The sequence below is a fragment of the Cardiocondyla obscurior genome, linkage group LG11, assembly GCF_019399895.1.
Source record: "Cardiocondyla obscurior isolate alpha-2009 linkage group LG11, Cobs3.1, whole genome shotgun sequence".
In the NCBI taxonomy this organism is placed as follows: domain Eukaryota; kingdom Metazoa; phylum Arthropoda; class Insecta; order Hymenoptera; family Formicidae; genus Cardiocondyla; species Cardiocondyla obscurior.
The window spans coordinates 4,863,465-4,882,238 of NC_091874.1; the positions used below are offsets into that span (position 1 = coordinate 4,863,465).

General features: G+C 42.7%; 1 protein-coding gene and 1 long non-coding RNA gene across 3 annotated transcripts in view; one reads left to right on the forward strand and one right to left on the reverse strand.

Annotated features, from left to right (window-relative positions):
- Positions 1-1,767, reverse strand: part of LOC139106555 (uncharacterized) — a 49,921-nt gene extending 48,154 nt beyond the window's left edge. For both annotated transcript variants that reach the window (XR_011546384.1, XR_011546385.1), the window contains exons 1-3: positions 1,452-1,767; positions 1,052-1,327; positions 920-958 (exon numbers count right to left, since the gene is read on the reverse strand). This is a non-coding gene — a long non-coding RNA (uncharacterized lncRNA). The remainder of the gene's footprint in view (positions 1-919; positions 959-1,051; positions 1,328-1,451) is intronic.
- An 866-nt stretch (positions 1,768-2,633) lies between these two features.
- Positions 2,634-18,590, forward strand: LOC139106662 (uncharacterized). The gene is made up of 7 exons (XM_070663601.1): positions 2,634-2,645; positions 2,760-2,924; positions 14,679-14,936; positions 15,714-15,850; positions 16,063-16,507; positions 16,866-17,052; positions 17,456-18,590. The coding sequence occupies exons 1-7, from the start codon at positions 2,634-2,636 to the stop codon at positions 17,692-17,694; spliced, it is 1,443 nt and encodes a 480-aa protein (XP_070519702.1). The 3' UTR covers positions 17,695-18,590.
- The last annotated feature ends 184 nt before the right edge of the window (positions 18,591-18,774 follow it).

Below are 18,774 nucleotides of genomic sequence, written 5' to 3' on the forward strand. Positions count from 1 at the left end.
TCCGCCGCGGCGGCATCTCCGTTGCGGATCGATTTCAAGAGAGAAAGCGGAAATGAATTAAATATATGCGTGCGGACCGTTGCACGCATCCGCCAACGCGAGCAGATCTCTATGCCACATGCCAAAATGCCCCGAGGCGTGAACGAAGAAGAGAAGCCCCCCTTGCGAAAGAAATTCTAGAAACGCTTTTTTTTTTTCCTTCTTTCTCGGTAAATGCGCGCCGCAATTCTTCCGCGGTCCTTCTGAGGCGACGGGATCAGATTTGATTCGCGTGAGCGTGACGCGGTCGGCTAGAAAATTGGGTTTTTCCACGTGCAGCTATTAGACGAGGTACCGTCCTGTAACTTCGCGCAGCTTTTTTTTCCCCCCGCCAATATTGTGGAATACGTGTAACTGCGCGATTGCGAAAAAAAACCATCCCTACAATGTATAGGAAGCTCTATTTCAATTCCGGTATTCAAGCTTCAATCAAAGTACATGTCGATATCTTTAACTGCATATAAAAACGAATTTCACATGACGATGTGAAGATTGAATTATTTTCGCGGTGTAAAAACATCTTTTAAAATTATTGAAACTACAAGAAGCATTTTTAAAATAAAAAAAATATAAAAATTGGCTGTGTCTCGCTTTTTTATTATTATTATTTTTTTTTATTTAAAAGAATATTGCGCTACATCTACAATTTAAACCGAAATTACAATCTAAAATAGAATTGAGTAGCTCCATAAATCAGAATGCAATATTTAAATTTTGTAGAAGGGAACATACACATATATTTGTATATGTATACACATAATACTCTTAATCAATCGCGAGTTTTCGAGTAAAAAATATATGTTTCCGTGCGCGCGTTTTGTATGTAAAACCCACCCAAAAGTATTAAGTAATATATTATAAAAAAAGCTTTGTGACTCACCGATCTGCATGACGACGAAGTTGTAGATGCTGCCGGTGACTGTAACAAAAAGAATAAAACAATATTAATGCCAAAAACTTTATTAATAAATAGGCAAAATTAGCAGTTTTATAATAAAAAATTGATCCTTACTTAAAAGTTGCTTCGTCGATGCAGGAAGCCCTTCCTGAGCCTGCTCCTCCTCCCAGATGGGACGTGACGAGCCATCCCTCCGCGCACTAGAAACCCGCGTCCGCGATCGGATCAATTACTATCGCGAGAAAGCATTTACGCACGTTATTTTTCGGCACTCCCGTGAAAAAAGAATCGGAAAAAACGCCCGAATAGTAACGGCCCTTCCGACGCGACCGACGAACCATCGGTGGTTCGTATAATTAAATATCGGCGTGCGGCATTACGCGTTAATTTCTGAAACATACAAAATTAAATATAAATTAGACAATTTAAATTACAATTGTAGATACTTCAGTGTTCATTAAAAAAAATATATAAAATTGTACACGTTAATTTTGTACGAAAAAAAGATATTTACCTTGAGGTTGTTCCACTGGGTCAAGATGCCCTTCCTGGGCCTGCTCCTCCTCTCACAATCAGTTGGGATGTCGTGGCAAGTCATCCTGGCGTACCTTGGTGCATACACGCGTCCGCGTTCGAGTCAATTACTATCGCGAGAAAGCAAAAAAACGTCCGAATACTAAAGGCACTCCCGACCCGACCGACGAACCGACTGCGGTCCGTATAATTATATATCGGCGAGCGATACTCTTCTCGGTCCTCCTCTGAGAGAGCTTCACATGTCGAGTTGATCCTCCTTCGACCTTCTTGATCCTCCTCTAGATCTTCATCTGAAACATAAAAAGATTTGTCTGGTTAGTAAAATCACGATATCTAACACAAGGTCGCACGCAGCGAATTCTTTTCGACGTGCAGTTTATATTACCGTGTGTTTGCCTAAAGGTCGCCGGCCGGTTACGCCGTATTTACGCAGGATTTATTCGATGCGGACGGAGTGTGCGAAAATCTTGCAATACGCGCGGGACGTCTTCTTCGTGCGGGTGAGGTCACCCTTTGATGCCGCGAAATAATAGAAACGGAAATGGACACTGTCCGCTTACGCCACCTGCCCCGCGCTACCTCGCACTATTCGATCTAGTCTATTAACGATACTTTAGCCCGCCGCGTTACAACGATTTCTACAGAATATCGGCGGCCGGCGGACGTGCTGATAGCAGCTAACAATTAATGTCGATCAGCAAATTCGGATCTCGATCGAAGAAAGCTTAGATCAATATCGCTGCGATAAAATAACCGGCCTAAAGGTGCGTATATAATGAGAGTATAAATGAAGCAGTGGCTTACTTTAAAGGAACGAAATATGGTCATGAGGACTTCTTTCACGTAGAAGGTGGACAGGAGAAGGTACTGAGCAATGGATCACAGCTTCAGTTGTCGATTGTGCGTAGGTTTGTCGATACAGATTGAACGGCTCGTGCTGTACGTCTCGCTCACTCTACGGTCGGCGCGGGAATGAGAGGGAAAGGGGAACCGGCTCAGCTACGGCAGGCTGCTCGGTGGCGCCACCGCGCAAGCGCGTATGTAACCTCGCTACCCCGCTCGTCTCGCCCGTCTTCCTCGCCAGCACGTAGTTTTAAAACGTTTTTAACGATGTTACACACCGAATATTATATCGAATATCAACTCTATGGTATTCTGAATGCTCTATAAGGTACGTAGCGTTCATTCATGAGCAGCACGCTATAAGAATTATATCTTGTATAAATAACTTTTAGGTAATTTGTATGTTAATTTATATCTTTTTATAGTTGCGAAGATCAAATGACGCCTTCGTCAATGTGAGGTTATATTGTTTCGAAGCGGCGGTATATTTTCGCAAGTGGAATACATTCTGCAAGGTGGTCCACCGATTTTGCTGCCAGCAGGACTCCATCCTGTGGACGGAAGTTCTCTCAAGAAGGAGCTCTGTTACATTCTCCGGAAATCAGCGGTAAGTCGACGGAGCATGAAATGCCGACTTTTATCACTGCCCTTTCGATGGCTGAGCGAACCCGTTCAGTAATGATATAATAGGAGCGGCCGGAACATATCCAGGAACTAAGGACGAGGTGCAACACACGTGGAATTCGCGGAGAATCCCGTATCATAGCAGTTCCATAAATCATACGTTGCACTTCAAGTCACAGTATGGTGCTACAAACCGCGAATAAATTTTCTTTTATTCCATCTTTTTGCGGTAGTAATAAAATGGCAACGTTATTTACGGCTGCGTGTAATGCAACGAAAAAATGAATAGCCGTGGCAAGTAATTGAAATAATCATCCCTTTTTAGGCTGTCCCCCAGAAAAAGATTTTCTACAAAATGTAACGAACAGGAACCTCGTTTTCCACGCACAGGTGCTTTTATAATACTGAATAATCCGCAAGCTGGACATGTCGGATGAGAATAAAATGACGAAATCGTGGACCGCGCATGTAAAGCAGACGTGAATTTTGGACGATTAATCTAGGACGTGATTATGATAGCATAATTTAGCTATTGCGCTCGGTACGATTATCGGCATAGACGTTAACGTTAATTAGAGGGTTTTACGATTAACGCATTGATACTAATAATTGAATTCGCCGCGAGGATTTCTACGGAAGCGTCGGGAATTAGCGAAAACCTGCATATTAACGTATTCGCGAGAGCGTTGCGTGGAAAAGCGAAAAGTTATTAATGCAGGAGCACATACGTGCCGCGTGTTGTTTCAATTGTTAACGATGACGTTAATAATGGGAGCATCATCCCGCATGATGATGCGTGATACGGAAAAAAAATTCAGAAAACGAGTCGGAGGTCCTCCTACCTACCATAATGCAACCAACAAGTAATTAGCATACTACTGTTTTTCTTACGCTCATTTGCTCCGTGCATTATTGCGCAATGCTTACAACCCGGCCTTTCTTCGTAATTTTGCACGCACTCGTGTGCAATTGTGCAGCCTAGGATGCAAATTTCCTTTAAAGAAAATTATATCGCACAGCCGCAGCCGCACACGCCAAGTGTCATCGACAAACATCGATCGACAATTTGAGCCCAGCATCTTGCTCTTCATTTCTCTTAAATTTAAGTAGCGTAGGCGAAGAGAAACATCTCTTTGATCAGAATGCCTCTGTTCTCCCACGCCGGGCAATTATAAAAATTCTTTTGTTACGCAAAGGTGCCGCCGACTTGAACTTTTCGCGAGTCTCGCAGGTAATTAGGAGCGCGCGATAAATGTCCGAGAGGTCGTAAAATGTCCGGATACTCGCGTTTGTCGATTCCTTCGGTAGCTAGGGTTCCCGCAGGGCTTAATCCGCTCGCGTGCGGGCGCGATTATCGGACGATCGCCCTTCGTCTTGTCTAATTTCTTTTCGCGAAACGGGCCGAGCGTGGCGAACAAAATAGCCGCGGCCTCGTATCAGCGATCGCCCGGCGTAACGGGCGGCGCGAAGGAAATTGCCGCGTCCGAGGGCTGCCTTAATTGATAATAACGCGCGCGCAGCACCGAAGCTATCGGGATAATTAATGATACGCTGGCTAACCGCCGCCACGCGGCCGTGCCCCGCTTACATCGCTCGAGCGGCCTAATGAAGGTGAAGAGAGACGGGATGAGACAATATCGCGATTTGCACCGCGGCAAACCTCTTTGTTGTGCGAATGAACTGGAAAGAAAGGGTGGGCTTTTTTTAATTCATTGATGTCCCGTCGCATGACAACGTTATTTTTTTACACTCAAGTTATATCATTAAAATAAATTCAGTAAGAATACGAAGTGATTGATTATTAGATATTTAACTTTATGCAACATTTGACTGTAGAGATTTGAATTTTTTTTTCTAGCAAGCTTGATATAAATAGGGATAAAAAATATGTGCAACTTTTTAGTTGTTCATGAAAAAGTTAGAATAAACCATTATAAATTTTTTTTAATTTATACTCGGAGATATTTTAGAACATGGAGCAACTGTACGTACGCGGACGATGTTATGTGAAAATAAGTTAGCTCGAGTGGTCATTTTGATTTTAAAATCTAGTCGTTCGTTGCAAATTTTTTTTTTAATTCCGCGAACTAATTAATTTTTAAACAATGTCAAGTATAATAATGATATTAAGTCCGTAAATATTGCTAGGCAAAGATTTGTATACATTAAATAATGTCATTTATTAAAATGCTGAGTTGATTTGCAAAAAAAAAAAAACAGATTACAGTTTTAATTAACTAGATTACTCTTACAATTTTAATTAATCAATTTTTTATTTTAGTAAATGAATATACGTAAGATCTTTTAAAAAAGAACGCGGCTTTCTCGAGTTATTTTATTAAATTGCCCGTTCAAAACTTGTCTGAGAATAAAATAGCTCATTTATTTTAACGATCGAAAAGAAGTACCGTAATAATTTTTCATGAACGCGAAAATTGAATTCCATTCGCCACGGAATTACCGCGGTCTCCTGAAAAATAAGTAAATCAAGGAAGGAGTTCCTTTAGAGACACAAACTTGAAATGATGAAAATTTGTTTTGGAAAATTTTATCGTTAACGTTTATTACTCGTCCGTTATTTTTCAGCGTCTGTACGCAAAAAGAAATGAATTGTTTGCGTATACGCGAATAAACTCGCGATGCACAATATACAGAAAGCGGAGTAATCGATAAATGTATTTATTTACGCTGCAAATTGTGGCGTATCGAAAACTTTTGTTCACATACTACATACTTACAATTCGCGAACGTCATACGCTTTTAACTGATTAATCTCGTAGTCGATAGGCACGATTTTTTTTTTTTTTTTTACATAACTCGACGTCAACGATGGAGATGATCCAGTGATATGAGTAATTATACACTTCGTTGAAAGTAGGATGCAAAAGAGTTATATATAAATAAAACCAAATAATTAATTAATTCGTTAATTATTAAAATACCTTGTTACGGTGAGTTAATAACTTTGTTGTTGATATTCAAGCGCGGTCCGTTTAATAAAGTTAAAAGATTATTTTACACCGACAATGGCAAGCGTAATAAAATATAATTTTGACTCGATAAATAACAATTTTCGAGCCGCTAAGAGAACCGATGTAATCTCTTGATTCTGTTAATGAGTGCGTGATAATTCGTTTGAGTTAACGGACCGGTTGTCGTTTTGCGTTTCGCGGTTTCGGTCGTCGGGATGCATCATGGTTAGCGCGTGCGGCACGATCCTGTCAAATTCGCGGTCGCGGATGAATTTTATCGTGACTTCACGACCGAGAGGTGGTTCTCGCGATGACGTTTCCCGCAATAATTCTCACCGCTCGCAAAACTTACTCGCCGCGATCGACGGAACTCCTTTCTCTCGCGCTCACATGCAAGTTCACGATCAACGACGTAATTGTCAGCGCCTCGCTGGCTATTACGTCGACGCTGATGTAACAACGCGTGCAACGCGCCTTTCCGACGTCACGGACCATAACGAACGCCGACCAGTCTCGAACGACAGGGAACAGGACGAAGACACCGAGGACGACGACGAAGTAGCATCGATCGACTTATCTCGACCGGGAAAAATTAATTTAGAACTGTAGACATCACCAGACGCGTAGAGTTTGCATCTCTTTAAAAAGAACTTCCAAATAAATCATGCATTACGCAAAGTAAATAATTTTTATTGCTTGAAATGCTCGAAATAAGTAATTCTCATAGAGGAGTTCTCTCGACGGGCAAATGACTGTGCGACGTCTATCAGGATGCAACGAGGATGAACGATTCATTTCGGCGATGGTGAAGTAAAACGGTCGCGCGCTCTCAAGTCAAACGATGGGGGGCAGGCATGCGAAAAATAACGGAAGGCAATTTCTTCGGTCCCGAGTAGATTGCCGCGGCTACGCGCCGTTTCGAGAAAACACGTGGACACCGCATCGCGCTCTATCAGTCACTCAGTCAGTGACAAGTACAGTAAAGTCCGCGCGAACGTTTGACGCCGGGTCCGGTCATTCTCACTTTTTACGGGGGCACATAACGTCGATAAGCACTTAATCCACCATCTCGTGTAGCGATATATCACGATCCCGGAAAGCGCGTCCTTATCGCGACACGACAAAGAGTCCATTTTGCCAAAATGAGGTTGCAATCATAAGGAAAACGCAGTTAACGCGTAAAACTCTATTGCGGTCTCGTGGTACCATTTTCTATGAGAAAAAAATCTGCAGTCTTAATTCTTTATTTTTTTTTTTTCCCCCTAGAACAAAATCTGTTTACTATAAATTTTTGAAAATCTATCTCGAGCAATATATATCTCGCTGCAGCGATATAAAAATTTTGTTATTCAATGGAATGAAAAAAAGCAAAAGGTTTGAATGGTTTAAAGATTTTCAGTTAAAGCTCTCTCTTTTCCTATACAATATAATATTCCTGAAGTCTTCTGCAATCGATGGGGTAAATGTTGACCTAGACTCCATCCAGAGAGGAAGTCAATAACCGGTTAAGCAATTCGCCTATTATGCGTGTCAGAATCGTATAATATTTCGCGACTCGCTGGCTTCGCCGTTTTTTGCGGCGACCAAAATGCATTCGCGAACAGAGAGAAGGGAATTGTTGAAATTCTTTTGCGACTATAGATCAGTCCCGTAACTTGATTTAACGTTGGTGGCAAGACACCATAATCATAAACCATAACGCCTTTCATGAAATAAGCTAAAAAGATGAAGCGGCGCAGTATGTCTTAGGAATATACACGTTTTTCTCGCTCGCGCAATGGAAGATCCGCTTTTAGCCATTTTTAAGCAAAACCTTATTAATACCTTGTTATTCTTTTCGACAGCCATTGTAAATAAGATGCAGTAAATAGTCGGATTTTTTAGAACAAAAATTCCCGTGAAAAATTATTAATCCTAATATATTATCTCTAAAAAAAAGTAGAAAACAAATTTTTAACTCGTGCAGCGATAACGAGTTAATCCCCTTTTTATTCCTTCAAATAGGATTCCTTGCACAAAGTTTACGCTGTCATATTGCAAAAGTGACGGATTAATAAAATTTCCGAAAAGCCAGATCAATCATTTGATAAAAGGGAATCGAAGGCGGAAATGGAATGATCGAGCAGCGAGGAGACCGCGGGCAAAATTGAATGTGATTAGTTGAATGGTTGCGTACGCGTGGAAAGACCGCGTGCCTCGGAAACTAGGACGCCCGGTTGTTCTCGGGTCAGATCCTCGGACTTGGTCCGAGGACAGAAGTCGCGATGCTTGTTCGAGGCCGTCGTTGCTGGACGAGCGCGCGAGCGGCACGAAGCGAGGATGGTTGTTAGTGGAGGCACCGAGCATGCATTAACAGTACTCCAGACGAGCCGGTGCGGCGGTGGTTTTCTTGGTCTCTACCGGCCCCTTCTCGCCGAGGACGACGACGTACCCGGGGGAAAGGAGATCCTCCGCGTGCCTGAGGCTTGGCACACGCGCCTTCAGTCTGCCGAGGGTCTCCGTCAAAATTGCATCCCTCCGCCGACGGCGCGTCCCTCGGTCCGAAAGAGTGTCTCAAGTGCCAGGCAAACGTTTCTCGAATCGAGGGAAGTGAACGCGACGACGTGAGAAAGAAATAAATACTCGGGGCGAGATCATGTGGAGAGTTCTGATCGCCGGGTTTTGCACGGTGAGTCTGTTTGCGGGGTTAATCGCGTTGATAACGTGCCGGGTATCCTCGTCAGAAGCAGGAGTAAAATATTTTACTGCCGGTAGTACGTAAATTTAACTGATTCCCTTTTTTCGTTTCTTTCTTTTGCATTGCATATTACATCGTATCTTTAATATAGTTTATTTTTTATTTTTTTTTTTGTTTACGTCTATGTATGCGTTATAATATATTAAAATCATATTTTATTTATTTAATGTACTTTGAAAGTGTGCATCTCCGTGATACTGGAGCTTCACAGGCGTACACGTCTTTTGAAGTACCGAGTTACTGGTTATTTGATTTGCACCGTTCCGCTGCTGCCTTTCCATAAATCCGTCATGAGGCACACGAAGGGCTTAATGCAAATTCTCCCTTTTTTAAGAATTTACGAAAGTAAATCTAAGTTTTATTCCTCAAGTTTCAAGGCAAATCATCTAATTTCAGTTTTATCAATTTAAAATTAGCCTTACGCCGCGCTCGTTTAAACTCAGCTTAAATTGTATTGAAAAAATTACTTAAGCTCTTCAGTTTTTTATTAAACAAAAGAAAAAAAAATGTTTTTAATAGATTTGACTTCCCAGTTGAAGATTTTCACTTATCTCGCACCGTTTCATTTTCCGGCTTAGATGTTAAACTGCGCCCTGTAACCTTTATCGATGTGAGGGACGGTTTTTGGATTCTTGCGGATAAATCAAGTCGAATGTGGATGATAGACGACCGTCAGATTTCCATATCATCCGTTCTGGGTGACTTATGTTTGTTCGCGCGGCGCCAGGGATTTTGTTTGACATCGCGTGATGACAGTTTGTCACGCAATGGATCCACATAATGTTTAGAAAACGTCGGTTTCGCCGAAAGACCGCTGATCTTCTCTATTGACTCCCATCAACCGCGACACGCGATCTTTTAGCATAAAAGGAAAACCGTTTGGAAATGGCGCGTAAAATTCAGTTCGCGATTAACGTGTCATGAATGGGAATCGCGATTTCTCCTTCGACACAGTTCGACACTGTTGTGAAATAGTTAATGGGAAAACGGGAAAAAAATTTCGATTATTAATTTTATCTTCGCGACGGTCTCTTCTGTTTTACACATTTAATAACACTTCTTTCAACTTCATTTTCCCTATTTATCTACTGCCGTCGAGCTTTACGTCGTTTTTTTTTTTTTCCTCCTCGCGGCGGCAACCTGCCGTGATTTCGAAATATCTGCCGATAATGACAATCTCAATTAATTTCCGCTGGCGAAACAGGCCACCGCGCGTGGCCCCGAAGATATTTTGTGCCGAAGAAACGATCGGTTTTCATTTTAACTGGGACGCGGAAGGGCGGAACGCTTCCCGGTGCTCCATTTTACGAAAGACCAGGCGCCCGATGTATTTCTATATTACGCCATTAAATCATGCCGCGTCGAAAATAATGCGCCCCCGACGTGCCCCACACTCGTGTCGATCCACTTTAATTCCCCAGACCCTCGAAAGGCAAAAAGAGAGAGAAAGAGAGAGAGAGAGAGAGAGCGGGACGGATAAGAGCGCGGAGATGGAAGTATCGGTTGCGTAGTATCACCGGAGATAATTAAAAATGCACCCTATTAATGTGCGACATTCGAGGCGACGAAGTATGATAACGGGCGATTTAAAACGAGCTGGTCGGACCACCGATATGTACCGTGTGATACATTGGAAATATTAATGGCCCGCCCCCTAAATGATGAAATAATTGAATTGTGTCGGGCGATGGGCAACTAATTTCGCCACGAAACGCGATATATCGGAATACTTCAACGTACACGTGCGCGCGAAAGTATTGAACGGATTATGTATATCGTCATAATTCCTTCGTGCAAACGGCTCACGCGCGTATCGCGCAGTTATTTTTTCTGATATACCTGCATTATATACAACATCGCGTAACGATCTGGGGATACGGTAAAAAAAAAGTTTTTTTATAATAAATCGTCGAAATACATTGTGCCAGCTGTTCATTTATTCGTGAATCTGAAAACGCTACTCCCCGTCTCGAAGTTTAACTGAAATTTAATACGTTCGATTTAAAGTTTAAATTAGAGTGGAAATTAATCCGTTTACAGGCGATTAAAGTTCTAATTATGCGTGCAATCTGATGCGAGCCCGACGATACGAAGATATCGTATTCGATAATACAGCGCGACAATTGAATCAGTCATTGAGCTAAAGATGCTGAAGTGTATTGACTTTAAAGAATTAAAATTTATATTTTTTAAAATAATTACGTCACCCGCGTAATAGCGTTAACAATATATTAGTCCGTCGTTCAACTGGTGGGGACTTTTCCGTCCACTCGGTAGCCCGCGATTTATTATTCCATTAAAAATCGATCTTTTATGGCTGAGTTCCGTTCTAAGAAATGACTTATCTTTCAATGAACCATTCAATACGCAACAATTTTATTATCTTTAGTACAGTTACTTCTTGACAGCTTTATCTTATTTCCGTGGAACACCTTTCTGCGTGCCTCTCTCCGCTTCTCCCTGCTCTCTCCCTTTACTGCTATAAAACTCCGCGATACGGTGACACATTATATCGTTTTACATCCTTCAATTAACGCGCTTTTATGTTACCGAATTCCAGGCCATCTCAGCGGTTTATTTGGCAGATAGCTTTGTCTCCCGGGAGATTTTAACTGTACCGAATTGTAACCGGCGACAAGAGTGACACCGATCCCGTGGATGGACGAATCGCGGTCCTAAAGTGGCATTAAAAAAAAAAACGGGATTTATGAAGTCATAAAGAGAAGGTTTGCGGTTCTCCTCGGATGAGACCGAAATAAAAGGCCAGTGACTGACCAGCTCTACCTGCCAATCGTACTTGCCTCGTCTCGCGTGGCGGATTTCGAGCTATATTCCTATTCTTTCCCGTTACGTTTACTCGCTATCCCACGAAAAACAAAATTTTAATCGCGCGTACGTCGCGTTTTTAATCGTTTTGCTTACACTGCAAAACAAAAGCTGTCGTGTGCACGTACGCGATTTATTTTAGAAGGGACTTTAATTTTGATAATGGAATTTTTCACACATAGTGTTGATTTCAATATTTTACAAAGATTTGTCGGCAAGTATTAAAAAAGTATATTTTTATAAAAAGCGTAACTTTTAAAGTAATATATATATGTGTGTGTAACTACTATGTATTGTTATGTATATTTATATTTAATTTCTGTTTTCGAAATTTGCTTACGTAATCATTTTTATGCAGCAAGGGGAAGATAATAAAATATATCCGACCCGTTTGCATTAAAATGTAGCGTCCCGAGAGAGATGCGATAGCATCAAGAAAACCGTTCGCAGCACCGTGCAAAATAATCCGTTAATGTGCAAAGTGTAGAAAATTCGTGTTTTAATTTATTACTGTTAATCATCGGCACTCAACCTAATTTCGAGTAAATCTTCTTCCTCCCATCTTGAACATTTTTCGAGCTATCATATTGGCACGCGTAATCGTTCAATCTAAATTCCGGCGAGTCGCGCCGTTCCTATTAATTCGGAACGAAGTTTATTGGGAAAATAGCGTCTCGATAAAAGTTGCTCATTGAAAAGGCGTACATAATCTCAACCGGATGCTCGGCAAGTGAATATTTCGATCGAGCGAGTCGTTTGTCGTCGTGGCCATTAAAGATATTGACTGCGCTTGTATCGCGAAGAGTTCGCGTATATTAATGACCGACAATCGTCGATCGTTTTATTGGGATATTCTGCTCTCGCACTTCCGACATTCATTTAATAGATTTAGCGAGCAAGCTAAATGGCTCGTCGTTATTTTACCCCATTCGTTTATAAGAAAACTTTAAAAAATAGCGAGATATAAAGAACTTTAATTAACTTGATTAATCTGCATTTTATCGAAAAACCTACACGTTACAAGCTAAATTTGTAAATCAGTTAGAATAAGATTGTAAGATTTTTTTTCGCTCGAAATTCAATCTTTTGAGCAAAGAAACTTTTTTAAAGACTGTAAATCTGCGTGTCTACACTGTCTACGAATTTTATCTGCCCCAGTTGTCCGTGCAGCCGTGAACTCGCAAACTTGACACCGCAAACTCAGCGATGGAAAATTTTTCTGCCCACTGTTAATTCGGAATTCTCTCTCCAGCTCGAGTAATTCGAGCGACGGGAGAATTTTCGTAATCGACGCGTGATACCGATGTAGGAAGCTGTCACTGTGTCGTTTCGCATCCTCAGATCTTTTCACCCAAGTAACGCGGTAAGACCGTTTTTGATCGGCGATAGACCTACTTCTTTGGATCGTCGGCAATTCGTTTGACTGGCAATCCCTCTAATTCATACGCGTCGGAAAACCGATCGCGGCGAGCACGCCTACGGTAAAACGCGGATGCGCTTACGGACCGAGCTGATATCCGCGATACGGTATGATTGCAGGCGAGCGATCTCGAAAAGTACGGCCTACCGTGACCCGTGCGATGAGCACGGGCGATGCAACAGCAGGCGCTCGTGTAATATATAATGTGTATGGTGCACATAACGAATATCTTACGCGGCCACCAGAGCGTTGCCTTACACCGTTAACCGTATCGAAGTGGGTTCTCGGTTCTGGTCGCGTGCTGGTCACCTTGTTCCTTACCAATGGTAGCGTAATAGCGTTGGCGAACGCCGGCACTAAGGTCGTCCCCCAGTCATCGGCTCCTTTTCACGGCGATAATTAATGCGAGGGCCGCTGACGAGAGGCGAACGTCGCCGGGTGTCGTAACGTAGATTAATTGACCACTTAATCGCTTTTATTGTAACGCACGCCTCGCGAGGGGGTCTCTCCTCTTCCCCGGAAGTATAATAAACGTGCATTTCCATTCTGTATTTCGCGCCTTATGCAAGGGGAACGTCCGAGGTAGAGCGCGCAATACATATAAAGTACTAATAAAAAGGCGATTAAAGAGAAATAATTACTCGCGTACTCGCATCGCTCGCGTGGAGTTTAAACGAAATCATTGAAACTCTGGAAGTAATATACCGTAGATAAAATCGATAATTGCTGAACAGAAGCCGTTACTTTATTTACTTATTTTTTTTTTTTTTTTATTTTATTAAACAGCCACCTGCGGACAAGTAGTCTCAAACAACATTTATCTCAACGCGACTCGCAATTGCAAGAAATAACGATAGCAAACGTCTGAATTAAGTCCTCTTCCCTCAAATCTTGCCAATTTCCCTACAACGATTTCTGCGGATTACCCCTGACCTCGTATCTGCGCCGCTCTCGCGGAAAGAGATTCAAATCGATTAAAGCGTTTACGCAATTTTGGCGAACCAGGCCAACGGGGCTTCCTCCATGTAGAAAGTAAATCTGGTTAAAATTGAAAATAATGCGCGACCCGCTACAGTGCCGCGACTGAACGGCGGTAAATTACCGTGAAAAGAAAAAAAAGAAAAAAAAAAAAGAAGAAGAATGTTGGCTGCATAACAGTTACAGAACAATACGGTTGTTGGGTTTTAGCCGCTATTTATGGCGTTCGCGTAATTCGCGATTCTGCTTACCGAACACATTACGCCGCACGTTATCGCGCTGTTGTGTACTTATCACATGGTACCATGCAACAATATAAATTCGCGACATCGCGTCAACGAGGTCGAGAACGTGCGTCAAGGAAGGAAACAGTTTCCTTTCATTAATTTCGTTAAAATGCGACGCGGGACGTTCCGGCGCACGCCTCACAAATCCTCCTTTCCCAATTATACGACCGATCGTTAAAGCGATCACGCGAAGGTCGAAAGGAAACGGCGCTGGGTGGAATAATAAAATAAATCCTCAGAGGCATAACTTATATATATATAAAAAAAAAAAAAATGATACGTTTCGCTCGGCGTGGCGAACGACCGAGGATCGTTAAAGTTAAACGTCGCTTCGCCGGTGTCGTTCGGAAGCGACGGAATAATCGCGCGCGACAGTGCTCGGGAAGAGAGAAGAACGGTACTCAGGGAAAACGCCGCGGAACGGAAAGCGCAATTTATTCCCGCGAGCCCTGAAATCTTCTGCTGCCGCCGCCGCCCTGCCGTCTCGATCATCATCACGGTCCGGCTCGCGTTTCAGGTCGCCGCTGCCGTTGCCCAGGATTACGAGGTATCGGACATTCAGTGCAGCGGTGCGGGATCGGCGGCCGATCTCCTGACAGCGAAGATCAAAAGGCCGGTCGGCTTCAGAGGCACGCCGCTCTTCGCCGACGACAGATCGGCGAATCCGCTCGCCGACATTCACTGCCAGATCAGGCCGGACCCGAACGATCCGCAAGAGGATAACTACTTCCTGAAGGTGACTGACTTCTCCCGATGCGGCATCCTCAAGAGAAACGTGAGTCATTGGGCGATCGAGGCGAGTTACGCGGAACGCGATTTTTACGACGAGAGGCAAAGGGGAGTCCTATGACGATGACGACGTCACTCCCGCTTCGTTCTTCAGGATCTCGCGGCGGTGATGCTGCACAAACGGCCTTTACGGATCGCGATCGGCCGATAGCGATTCTAATTCGCAATTGATTCCCGTCGCGGGAGCCGCCGTTATCGCGCATACCGCTTTTGTGATCGTCGGATCGTATCGGGCGTCAGATGCCGTTATAATATTTCGCAAAGAGATAGGCCAACGGCGCCCAGATTTAGCCCGCCTGGTTATTGCGTCTGAGTTTAACTGTACTGTTCGTATAATTTCCGCGCTCCGCTGCTACAAACGCTCTATATTTGAACCGTGACGTACCTCGCGAAACGTCCTTGCAAAAATTACTTGGCCGCGTAACTCGCAAAAATTTTATTCCTCAGTTTCTTGTTCGCGCAAATCGAAAGACCGACCTACTTATCTGTTCAGTCCTCGATTACTTTTTTTTTTTTTTTTTAATTGTTAACTTAGACTTTTTATTATTATTTTATTATTATTTATTCGGATATGTTGCAAGTGCACCGAGAATAATTTTAGGATATTTCTAAAGGATAAGTTTTGCGGGCAATGTTGAATAAATTATAAAATTAAAGTTGCGGCTAAATTTGTCTCTCGCGAAGGTTTATCCTACGGTTTAAATGGGTTATTTCGCGTATGATAAATTAAAACTATTATTATCGCGATTACCTGTGCCGCTAGGGATTCATCCACTTGCGGGTGTGGTTCCCCGCCTTTCCCGGCGTGGTGATGCTGGCCGACCAGGAGCTGATCCTGATGTGCCGACCGCCCGAGCCTACGCTGCTGAGACACAAGGCTGCCGGGTTCGCCGGCACTTTGTAAGTCACACGTACACATATCTTCTCGAAATCCCGTAATGGACAGGCAATTATTTCCGCTACGCCGAGCTATATTTTTAATTTAAAAAAAAAAGAAAAAAATGAGAGAGGTTTACAGTAAAGATATAAATCTAATGATAGCTGACAGCAAGAGAGAACGCAACGTACTGAAGCGACAACGCGCGTCTGCTTTAAAGGGTTAATCGTTTCAGTCCGCACGGCGCCCGGGTGTCCGGGGTGGTGGAGGAGACGCCGGGCCGGCTCGAGTACGAGGTGGCCCTTTATCGCGAGGCGACCGGCAATGTCTCCGATAATTCGCAGACGGTCGACCAGGCGGTACCGATCGGTACGAAGCTGCAGCTGCGTGCCCGCATCAGTCCAGATAGCGCCTGGGGCTATATCAAGTTGCTGGAGGTGACGGTCAGTCCAGACCCAGACCAACCTCACGCTCCCGGTAGCGTCGTTCTCGTCAAGGACGGTTGCAGGAACCGCGACTTCGCGTCCATCATCCCGCACCAGCCGGCGAGGTACCGCGAGCGCAAGAATGAGGTTTTCCTCGACTTCGAGGCCTTCCTGCTGAGCTCGATGAGGGAACGCTCCACCCTTTGGATTCACTCGCAGATCAAGGCGTGCATGGAGCCGCAGGACTGTCAACCGGTAAGATAACGAGAATCAGTGTCTCAGAATTCGTTGTCGTACATAAATTTCATTTATACCGCTTATAACATTTGAGAACCGAAGTAATTTATAACAAAGCTTTTTTTAATTTTAATAATGTTATATACGATTTTCACTCGATTAGATTTATCGCATAGACTCGGTAATATATATCCGTGTCGATAGATTGTAGCTCAATCATGTCAACCTACATCTACATTATGTTAATTAAAATTTTGCTATAATAATTGCAGTAATTTTTTGCGACACATCGGAGCTTTCTAATTAAATGCGTAGAGTGGTCATTAATTATTTTTCGTCGCTTATTGCGCGTTCTGTTAGTTCTCTATTTTTGCAGGACTTTTGCCTCGATCTCTTCGAGCCCTCGGGGCACGGGAAAAAGAGGAAGCGAGCCGTCGAGGCGAATGTGGAAGTACTAGGCGAATTCCTTCCGAAGGTCGAGCGTTTGATCAAGAGATATAACGACTCCACGCCGTACACGAAGTTCAAGGAAAACATTGAGTACACAGTAATGATGCCAGATGGTGAGATTCACGTTTTTCGACGCGTTAATCACGGAGATTATATCTTCTTGACTTTGTAATCGGGATTAATCTCTCTGACATTAACTCTCGTGGAATTCCACGGCAAGATTCGCGAAAGGCAGCAGAAATTACCGTTTAAGAGATTTTGTAGCGAATGCATCGAAATTAATCCGATCTAAATCAAAAGTCGGTAAAAATTCATTATTTTTCGCATTGCCGCATAGTTATTAAAATATATAAAATATAGCAATAATTAATTTTGTAATCGGTAAAACTTAAAATATTTATCTGGCGCTTTATGGAAAGTGTTTGCCGACTCCGGAGCTACATAACGGGAGAAGGCGCAAAGACATAAAGCGTCGGCTAATTGCAATTCTAATTAAAATTTTCCTCATTATCGCAGACTTGTACGACAAAGTAGCGGCCGGACTTGAAGGTAGCTGTGGTAGTTTTCTGTACGTGGCGACGGGACTGGGTGCTCTACTAGTGTTATCAGCCTTTATCATGTGTTTCTTAGCGTCGCGTCTTCACAATCTGTCTTCGACGGTGCAACAAAACAAGTCCATCGACGATCTGATCAGAGATCGCAGGAAATACTGCGACGCCGCGCCCGGCTACACTGGTCGTTCGACCGTACAGTAGTAGAGCGACGCGCGATTGAGAGAAAGATGCATAAATCACTCGTATCAATTGCTCCTTACAAAGTTGTACATCGTATCGGCTAATTAACGCAATCGCATAATTAATGTAACGTTACTTCACGGCTAGACCGTTTATTTGCGAGAAGCGGGTCAACGACACATTTATGAGCCACTCGACTTCCCGCTTCAAAAAGTACGAGGTGCTCGTCCCACTTCAGTGGCGACGAGATGCATCCTAATTTGATCTTTCATTACTGATATAACACGATACTGTAGCCGCGCTGCAACTTCGTCGAGGAGCGATTTGAGTAGTTCTCGTAACTGAAGAATGTTCAGTACTGCACTTCCTTGTTTAAAACAAAATCATTTAACAAATATTCGAGTAAGAATTAATGGTGAATTCACAAAAAGAATATGATTTGGAGGTGGAATATCAGCTTTGCCTTACAATGCAAATATGATTGACTAGAGACGACGTGTTCGCGTCTTTCTAAAGAAATACTTTTTAATTTTCCTCCTAATTTCATACTCTTTCCGTACCTAATTTTTTACATTTTAATTTGAATTTAAAAAACACTTTTAAAACAATTGTTTGTTTCTTCATATACATCGCAATAATTCATAACGCATTATTAAATGTTTGACCAAGTATTGTTATCGAACAATGAGAAAAATTTTATTACACTTGATCCTGCCTTTTCCGCGAACTTTATTTTATTTATTAACAACGCACTTTTTCCAAATATTTCGCGCACGTTATGTAATTTCTTTTGGGAGTTTTACGATCTGTCGATATTGCTCAAATACAAAAAAAAAAAAGGTCTCACTACGATGAGTCTATCAAACGTGCAATGCTATCACGTGACCTGATCAAACGAGTGGATGCTCGTGCAATAGGATAATAAGAATCTCGCCGAATGCGAAGAAACTTGAACGGGAATATTGGGGTGGTTGCACGAATTTATCTCACCTTGTAAATAAACACAACTGCGGCTCGCATTTCACATCATACCTATTAATAACGCAGATGTTTTATACGTACATACATTATTACGAGAGTCTATGTATGATATGTCGCAAT